We start from the raw sequence: 10,449 nt of genomic DNA on the forward strand, positions 1-10,449 counted from the left end.
TCAAAGGCTAGTATTGAGGGTAGAGCCATAAGCACTGATCAGCCATCTTGACCATTGCCCTAGCTGTTACTAAGTCATCCCTCTTGCTGGTATGGGTTTTTTAGAGCTATGAAAAGAGAGTTGTAGTTATTTTTAGATGATGTTAATAATGACTTCTTAGTGTGACTTTAATCATAACTTTAAAAAAAGACTTGTGTTCATGGAAAGACTGAGTTTAGATTTTTTTTGTGATTTTGTTTTCCATGCATTCCAAGAATTTGTAAACTAATAGGACAGATATTAGAAATGCCCATGTACCACAATGATTGAACTAGTTATCCCATTTAATGCTCATGAAGTTTTTTTTTACTCTCAGAAGGAAGTTTGAACTAAAAATGAACCTATGTTTCATTATCATAGAAAATTACTATATTTTTACAGAAAGCTTGATTCTGTATTTTTTTTGGCCTGCTTTTAATTGGTTTTATTATTTCATTGTTAGGACTTGGATGAAGATTTGCACCAAAAAATTGCAACAGAAATGAACCTTTCAGAAACTGCTTTCATCAGAAAACTGCACCCTGGAGAAGACTTTGCCAAAAGTGAGTGGTTCTGTCTACCCACCAAAATCTCTTAAAAGCGGATAGGAATACTGTGGGTACATTTATGAGGAATGGTACTAAGTTTTAAGACAGCCAAAGCAAAATTATGGAGTTGTGCTGTATTTTACTTAAGATAATAAGCCTTACTTAAGGTAATAATAATAGTACTAAGCCTTTTGCACGTGGATTCTTTAAAGTATTTGTGCTCTACATCAAATTCACTTTATAATATACAAACATTATTCATAAATTAGACCATTTGTTTCAATGCCTTTTACTAAACAAGCAAGTTGTATATAGAAAGTCTCCTAAAAATGCTATGCAAACATCCTTCAATTAATACTTCCCTTACTACTAATAATCTCCTGAGATAATTTCTTACTATACAAGCAGAAGAATAGAGATGGAACTTGCTTATTCTATGTGCACAAGACCGCAAAGTGAGTAGAATCTGCCTTGGCTGTTCAGGAGATCATCACTGGAGTGAAATGAAGGGTTAGTATACATTAGAGGCTTTTGCCAGTCTTGGCTGGTCTTTAAGCAAAATAATTCCTAACTGGCCTAGCTCGGACACAGATTCCATTATACCAACAAAGCTGTCTTTAACCCCTGAAGGGTAACTCAGCCTGCAGGTGTAGACAGAGATTGTGACCATCTCTTTGTAAGATTCCATAATACACAAGGACATGGATGCTTTATTTTCTCCATTCTCTGCTTTATTACAGAGTGCCACTAATACCACAAAAATCACCACTAGCAAGTATGATTAATAAAGTGTATATGTATCTTTCTCAAGCTATTGCAGTTATTATCGGTGATCAATAGTATAGCAGGAGTCAATAATAACAGCAAGAAGTATATATAGAATATTACAGGTTACTACAAACCTATAACCAGTCAATAATCAAAGTTAATAATATAACAGTAGATATTCCTATACTTAGAGACATAAGGGAATGCTGGACACCACCACTTCAAGAAGCCAGTAGTTGCTGTTAATTTCTGTTTCTCACCTGGAACAGCTGATAGATGATCACATTTTCTGTTCGCTCTCTCAGACCAGTTTTTGTTTTTCCAGACTGTTCCTGTTCTTTCAGTTAGAACTGCCACTGGTGGTTACCAGTTCTTACTTTGTTAACATGTTTTCTCCTTTTTCCAGACTATTTTTCACCTTCTCAGGTGATAAGTTACTGTTACAGCTTGTTGATTTTGTCCTTACCGATGGTATCTCGGCATGTCTCTGGTTTCTAGCTGCCCAGCAGCACTTGAGAAGTGACAGCTGTGCTTTTCAAGGCTGCTTCTGGTTCCCAGGCCTAGTTCCCAGGCTGGCAGGCATTTCTGTTTGTCAGCTCCTTTGCTATTGTAGCAAAGTAGCTTTCCTCTGTTAGTGGACTCCTGTTGACCTTACTCAAAAGCAATATCTATTCCAAAAATCAGTACAAAACAAGTTCCTAAAAGTGTGTTTAAGACTAAGACTGATTGTAACATGCATTTTGATTAACTGAAATATCATCACTCCGCGTAAAGTTTTGAGATAAACTGAAGAAATAGACTTCTTCCACTTAATAATGCTAAATAAACTTTATTTTCAAGGTTCCTGCTTTGGGCTCAGATGGTTCACCCCAGCCAATGAAGTTCCTCTCTGTGGTCATGCTACACTTGCAGCAGCTGCTGTGTTGTTTCACATACAAAGTATGTTTACAAGCTATTTATTACTATGACTTTTTAGAAATTTTGGTTCTCATGAAAAAGATTTCTGTTTTCTACAATAAGGGCAATAGTCAGGACATTTAGAGAACATGTGGAGATACCTTAGGTATTGTCTTTTACAACTGCTCTGTAATTACAAGGTTGCAGTCTGCCTAAAGTTGGATTCCAATGCCCAACTGTTACTCTTGTTTAAGAAAAGTGCTAAATATGCAACTATCATCTGGGAGAGGTACAGCAGAATTTGATGAGTAGGGAATATTGCTCTTTCTGTTGAAAGGAATTACCAGTTCATTCTAGGAACGTGCAGGAAATATTCACTTGCAATTGCTGTGTTTATTAGCCTCAGCAGAGCATTTATTGAGTTAGTTGGAAATTTTGTCTCAGAATACAAGTTTACTGTAGTTGTTATATTTTAGCTGCATAACTAACATTCTGAATATACTGAGCTACTCTAAGAGCTATAATAATTTAGATTCAACTTCTTATGTTTGGTAATGTTGCAATGTTCTCTCTCTAGAAAACACAAATTCTGTTCTCACATTTGTGACACTGAGTGGGGAATTAAAAGCCAGGCAAGTGGAAGAGCATATTGTCCTGGACTTACCACTTTACTTAACCTACCCACAGGTCAGTCCAAATTTTATTCATTAAAGACATTCAAGGAAAGTATGTCTTTATGTTTCTATGTGTAAGTGTATCTTTCTGACTGTAGTTGGATAGATACATATGTGTGTTCTATTTTTTTACAGTCTTTTTTTTTTCTTTTTCTTCAGGTACTTCAGGAAGTGGAAGAGTTAATAAAGGTAAAAAAAAATTTATACATAGTCTTAGAAGCACATTTATAATAGCTATACTTATTTCTATATATTAAAATGGCTGAAAAGTGTCAACATGGCATTGCTGGATGTAGTCCTGAACTTTAAACACTAAACTTTAAAGGCCTGAGTCTCATGCAGCTCAGGAAATTGAATTATCCAAAATGTTGCAGTTGAGCTTTTGTCTCCTGCTACAGTTGACTGGAGCGTCAGTATTTATTTCACTGGCATTTTCAGCCTGTTGTATGCATGTGAGGGCAATCTGGTGTCCTTGCCCTCTTCTAGGTCCCTGACTTTCTTTCAAAGTTGACATATACAGAGCCCTGAGTACTTACCCATATCCATTCACGCACTTAGTGTGTTTGCTCTCTTGCTTGCATGTACTCAACGGCTGCATGAAAGACCTTGCATAAGCCCTGTTCTAGCAGGGCATTTGTTTGACAAAAATGTTAAGGAAATAATATTTCATGTTCAAATGATGATGGTTTTTTTTTGTCTCTCTTAACTTTTCCACCAGGCAGCTGTTGGTGACATGATTGTCCAAGATCTCCGTTATTCTCCTGAAACAAAGAAACTCTTAGTCCGCCTCAGTGATGATTATGAAAGGTGTTGTACACTTTTTTTAAAATAATCAAGTATGCAGAAATTGAATCTGCTTGTTTAACTTCTGTTCCTTACATACTAGGCTCTTTTATCTAGTTTTAGAACAGGTGGATATTAAAAACTCTATTTTAAACTCTTGTGTTAAATAGTTATTTTGTCTTCTCATGTGAGCTTGTTGAACCTGCAAAGCTGAGTATCTATCTCCAAGGAGAGGAGGTGTAGGAAACAGTTTTAACAATGGTATATTTTCCCCATCCATTTAAGTAAAAAAAAAACCAGTAACCTGGCAGGAAATTAGAAGTCTTGCATCTCAAATGAAGAAGTAATAGTTGCGTAGCTATAGAGGTTTGCTTAGTGAGACAGGGCACGTTGACAGAATGCCATGGATTCTTATTCCCATTTAACTGTAATCTGCTTACACAAAATTAACAGCATCGTAAGTAGCTTTGTAAAGAAATTTCCACTTAAAATTATTTCAAAACATTTGTTAATCTCAGAGCTGAATTTGTTATGAAGTCAAGTATGATTTTGATACATATTGCTGAAACACAAATTCCTTAATCAGGCCAAGTTACTGTTACTTAAAGTTTGGCCTAACTAATGTTTAAAGATTGGGCTAATGGGGAGATAGAAATATTCTCAGCTGAGTACTTATTATTTTTACTCTTTCAGACTATTTTGTAGGGAGGTATCTGCAGCTTCACAGACTTGAGACTGTTGTGGGGTGCTTTAGAATCCCATGAGGATTTGAGAGGTGTTACTTGTTTGCTTGCTCCAAATGGAGGTGGAGTGCTTACTCTTTGCATTCTGTAGTGATAAAGTTTTTCTTTCAGGGATTAAATGTTGAAACAAAAGTGTGCATTTTTGTAGCTAATGTTCTAGGATGCTCTGTGTTCAGAAATAAATAGGAAATGCATGGCTTGAACTTCTTTTCTCTCCTCAGAGTGTAATATATTCAGGGTAGTCTTCTGTCAAATGACATTGGAAGGGTGGTGTGCTAGGAATCTTGTTTCCTCTTAACACTTTACCGTGGCTGTTTTGGGAATGTAGAGAAAATTATTTTGTAATTTTCAGTTTCTTTTCAATACTTAAATTAATGTAAAATGAAGAATATGGGCTATTAAAATTATGTAATTATATTCAAGGTCTGTGTTGGAAGAACTTCAAGTGAATGCACAACGCTTTTTGTCAGCTGAAAAGATGGAAAAGGTGAAAGGACTCATACTCACTCTCAAGGGAAATGCCAGTGGAAAACATAAAGGCCATGATTTTTACTCCAGATATTTTGCACCTTGGTATGGAGTTCTGGAAGACCCTGTTACAGGTATATGTTTGTGTTATGAGCAACTCTTACTCTTGTTTCGGTTCAATTAAAAGTTTCTTATTCAACTTCATTAATCCGGTTTTGTACTTTGGGGTCTTTCTTATAAATTACTGTTTTATATGGAGCAGGAGTGTGCTCATTAAACTGAAAACTTTCATGACTAATGCCAAATCATTCAGAAAAAAATCAGCTTCCGGCTGTCATCAGGCCAGATATTCCTGTGTCTTTTTCAGATCTTTTCCCTGAAGTATTCCAATTAGAGAAAAGGGAGAGGGTAGTTTGGTATTGAATGAGCATTGCAGTAGAAAAGTTCATGTCCACTTCTATTGGTATGTGCTTGCTTTGTAAAGTAGTGATTCTAATTTAATTTTGTACTTTCTTTTTCAATGTCTTTTAAGGATCTGCTCATGCTGTTTTAAGCAGCTACTGGTCAGAGCAGTTGGGGAAGAAAGAAATGCTGGGTAAGAGAAACAGTTTTCTTGCAAAGCTGCTTGTTTATGTAAAAGCTACTCACTAAAACAGAAAAAAGTTATATTATTACTACAGTCCAAACTGTAGAAGTAAATCCCTATCCATTTTCTCAATGTGAATAGAATGTTATGTAATATTTTGTGTGTGAGGTAATCTTTAAGAAATTGCTTTCTTTCCTACCCACCAACATGACCCATCATGCCTGCAGGGAGTTTGAAGTCTCGGTTTCTGGATCGTAACCCTCTGCAGTTAGTTTTTGATCTCAGCTTTTGCATTTTAGTTTTCATGACCTTTTATCGTAACTGAGGCTTTGTGAACTTCAGATGTTAGTGGTTTTGAGTTGTGGTTGAATTTTACTTCTTGGTCTTTAAGGCTTGCACTTTGGGTACTGGGAAAAGGCATTCTCTTCATTCATGATGTGTACTTTCAAGTAGAATTTGGACAATGTTTTCCTTTCCCCTCATGTATATTGAGATTGAAAAAAGCAATGGTTTCTGCCTGAATTTGGAATTTTCTTGGGAATTACCCAGATTAATCCCTTCAGTGACTTCTTCAGGAAACGTAGGGTTTAGAATAGCTAGTGTCATTATAGCTAGAGAAGAAGAGATGATGTACTTTTAACATTCAGATTCTACTTACAGAATGTGCATTATGTTACAGGTTTTTTTTTTGGTTTCTGCTACATCTCTGTATTTAGGTGTGAAAATCAGTTTTCCTCAGGACGGTGATCCTTACCAGGTAAATTTTACCAGGTGATTTTACCAGGTAAAAACCTGGTAGCAAGGAAGGATATAAGAAAGAATAGTCACTTACGTTACAAGAATGGAAAGAACATGACTGACACTAAATATACAATAATAGGGACAAGATACAAGGGTGTTGGCAAATTTTATTTGTTTGTGATTTTATTTGCAGTCTTATTTTTAAATGATGAAGCCTTAAAGGAATTTGAGATGACTGGACCCCTGAAGTCAAAGAACAGATTTATTGGTATTCTTTCAATCAGTGAGATATGCTGATTAGATCACATATTTGTTAAGCAAGAAACTGAAGAACTTGGTGGAAAAAAAAACCCAAAACAACCAAAAACCAAGAGAAACTGTTAATACATGACAATACTAGATAAAGCAGTGTTGGGTGTCTGTCTGCTTTTCATGTTTCCAGTGCTTTGCCAGAGAATGGAAGAACAACAGAAGCAATACCAAATACTCTATCTGGTTCCCTAAGAGCAGGCAGGGGATTACAATTCTTTTGTGCACCTGACAACAGTGAAGTCTCTGGTAGCATTTAGTTTAGAACAGAGGTTGGATCCTTGATCTAATAAGGTTCTTTGTCCTTAAAAGTAAACACTTTTTGAAACAGCTACCTTGAATATAAGCCTTCCTGTATTTGGTGAAATGAATCTCCAAATGGATTTTATTGAGAATAATCTCTTTAAAGGATTTATTTGCACTCCATAGCTCAGTGTGGTAATCCACAATGACTGATACCTTCTACATCGTGAATTGAAGGAAAGGTTTAACATTCTGTTCTAATGATCTAATATTTGCATTTATATCACACAGATCTGTGACAGTTTCCATAATGTTGGGGGGAAAAATCCCAATGTATTTTCTGAAGACGAGAAGCTGTGTTTGTAATGCATCCTTATGGACTGGCTGTTTCTCAGAAGATTTTGACATTTTCTGGTGTTAATGTAGAATTTAAAACTCTTCCATGCCATCCATAGACACTGCTTCTTTACGTAATCAAACAGACAGGAATTGTCTGTATTTTTAGATAATACTTTCTACCTGTTTTGCATCTTCATGCATTTTGTGTGTACTGTGCCATTTCCTTTTTCAGAGAAACTATCTCAAGCAGCAAAGGCAGTTAATACTGTAATCAGTTTAGCTAATGTGTTTAGCACCAAAAAAAAAGGTCCTATCTTCCCACAAGATTTTTTTTTTCATATTTCATGCGTATATGTCCTCAAACTTCTTTTGTGGTAGAAATCATACAAAACAGATTTAAGGAGAACAAGTTCGTTTGACATCTGATCAACATGGTAGTCTCTACATGTGTTTATGAGAAATAACTTTTCCTTACATGCACGTGACTAATGGGTATCAGGTAGCACTGGGACGAATTCTATTACTAATGAGATTATTTGGAAGAGATAGCTGGCAATCAAGGAGATTCTGTATGACCAAAGATTAGAGCATCTTTTGACGTTTTAGAAGCCTTTGCAGTAGCTTCTGTAATATCCAATACCTTTTATTGCAAGAATAAAGGAGGATTTTCTTCCATAAAATGAAAGTTCTGTTAGTTCCAAAATAGATCAGATATTAAATATATAAAAATGAGGAACATTAAGTCTATTGTCAGATCTATCTGGGTATTGTGACCTCTAGGAGGAGGTCAGCTGCATCTCTGCTGTAGTATCAGACATAATTTCCTGTGTTTCGGTTCTCTTCTTACTTTTATTAGGTCAAATTGTCAAACAACCACCACCTCCATCAAATACAAAGAGAATTTTCCAGTCTTTTTACAAGGTGAAATACTTTATGATCTTTCTTGAAACTACGTACATATCCTTGAATTTAAGCTGAGTGTTAAATCAGAGTTTGGTATCAGTCCTTACCTTTCTGTCGTTTGAAGAATCTCTTCAATATTTAAAAAATCATAATCTCAGATGTATAGACTTTCACAATTGTTAATGAATTAATTAATGCAATGTTTTCCCATTTCTAAGATAACATTTGAAAACACGTAAGGAATTTGATGTAACCCAACAGATTATAGAGGACTTTCCAAATTACTGTGAAGAGAAGGGACTTTATTCAGGACAATTTTTGGTCTCGGGTGAAGCTAGATGAATCATTCTGTTCGTGCAACAACTTTGTGATCCAAAAAACAAATGCCAATCAGGGATGCTTGAATGTCTCTGGAGACATTGCTATTAAGTTAAATCCTCTAGTTATTGGAATGTTCCATGCAAGTCTGTTTATTTTCAGACGTAGTGTGAAATATAAATGTTTCTGTGTGAGAGAAAGAAAAGTATTATTTTCATATAAGCTTGGGTCAAATTTTCTTTTGTGGGTTTTTTTTCCTTCTTCTCCTTTGAATGTTTATTTAAAAATAAGATAAAATGGACCAATATCAAAACACTGTCAGTAATCCTGCCATGAAACAGCCAGCACTGGTTCCCCATTTAAAGAAAGAAAAAAGAACCAAACCAACCAATCTCTGAAGATTTGAAATAATTAATCTCTTTTATTTAAATCTGTTATCATGAGGGAGTGGGAGAGTTTAGCTGTGTATCCCCACTTGGCAATAATAATTGATCAAATTTAACATTATCTGGATCTTTAAGTGTCCAAAATATTCCGATTGAAGGAATAGATGAAGGAATAGATCCATACATAGATGCTGTTCTGATGAGTTAAAAACAATAACCAGTAGTTCTGTAAATGGAAAAGAACAGATAGTATCAATATAAATCTTTCTATACCTCCTGTTTCCACGGTTTTGGAGTGTTTGCTTTGTCTGAGAATCTAATATCCTGTTATAAGGAAGACGTTTCTTGTCATCTGTGGCTGAGAAATTGTTTTAAAGCATATATTACTTATGCCATCTGTTAGAGATTGTATGCTTTGTCAGGACCTGAATACAATCTCTACCCAATTTACAAATTGTGGGTTTGTGAGGAAAAACATGTCCTTTGACTTTGAACAGCTTTTCTAAGAGTTGGAAATTCATTGAGTAAGGAGACAGTGAACATTAATGCCTTGTCATCTGTTAACAGCCTTTTACAAAACAATAGTATATGAAACTCAAACCTTTGTGAAATGCCATCTGAACCAAACCATTTTCTGATCAAGTAGCTGTGCAGCTAAAATTGGACTACTGAATGAGTCTACAGACTTAACATGCTAAGTGAGCATTATCTTCACACCTGTATATGACTAAACAGTTAAGGCAAAAGTTTAGTTTTGTAATTATTTATAAGTGGAAAGCTACTTCTACTTAAACTTTATCGAGCTCTATTAAATTCAGGATTATATAAATCAGTATCTGCTCCTCTATGTGTAAGAATTTGGTCTCAGTTTGTGACAGCTCAAGCAGCATCTATGTTTCTTTGTAGACTTTTTCCACTGGCTACTTAAGTTTTATTTATCCATTAGCTAAACACATTAATTGAACCTAGTATCTACTTCAGATGCTCGATACTGGTAAAGTGGCTCTTTGTTCTTATGCAGATAGTACTCTGTGTTCTTCCTTCTTACCTACAGAAACTGTCTATCCCATGAATGGGAGAATTCAAGACATCGTTAGATATACAGAGGAAACTTGGTTGGCTACATCACAGCAAACTATCCTTCATGACTTGTATGAACTAGCATCCTTGTCACACTCCATAGACAAGTTGTAGTCTGGGATACACCCTCAGCTAATCTTCATCTGTAAAGACAGTACATCCAGGGTGTCCCTGGTGTGGTGCTTGCCCTGGTGCTGCTTGCTTTCTGGAGACAGAGGCCTAATTTCCCTGAGCTTTCATGGATCTTTAAGTATTTTGTGATAGATACTAGTTTTTTAACTATGGATTCTTGTTTCTGTTTAGCTTTTCAGTGTTCCCATCGTGGAGGAGAGTTGAAGATTTCCGTGCGTAATGATGGAAGAGTTGACATTGCGGGGCAAATTGCTATTGTATTAAAAGGAAACCTGACTTTCTGAAGAAATAGACACTAACAATTTCATCTCCCACACCTTCGAATTGTTCATATTATGCTGATTATATCTTATCTCTAGGCAGTGAATCACCACTGTCCTCAGAAGTCTTTGTTCATTTAAAAAAAAATTGCTTGAAAATGCTCACTTCTAATCTTCAAGATCCTTGCTATTGTTTTCTTCACTTTCATCTTGCCACTTCATATGTACACTGACCTTAGAAACTGTCCCAAGG

At 35.6% G+C, this 10,449-nt stretch overlaps 1 protein-coding gene across 1 annotated transcript; it reads left to right on the forward strand.

Moving 5' to 3' along the window:
- Positions 1 to 481: 481 nt before the first annotated feature.
- Positions 482 to 10,220, forward strand: PBLD (phenazine biosynthesis-like protein domain containing; the record flags this gene model as incomplete). Its single annotated transcript, XM_010079340.1, has 8 exons — positions 482 to 581; positions 2,175 to 2,273; positions 2,809 to 2,918; positions 3,065 to 3,094; positions 3,624 to 3,712; positions 4,855 to 5,033; positions 5,432 to 5,494; positions 10,108 to 10,220. Coding segments are annotated over 8 exons (783 nt in total), but the record flags the coding sequence as incomplete, so codon positions are not given.
- Positions 10,221 to 10,449: the final 229 nt, after the last annotated feature.

The sequence above is a fragment of the Pterocles gutturalis genome, unplaced genomic scaffold, assembly GCF_000699245.1.
Source record: "Pterocles gutturalis isolate BGI_N339 unplaced genomic scaffold, ASM69924v1 scaffold53223, whole genome shotgun sequence".
Lineage (NCBI taxonomy): Eukaryota > Metazoa > Chordata > Aves > Pterocliformes > Pteroclidae > Pterocles > Pterocles gutturalis.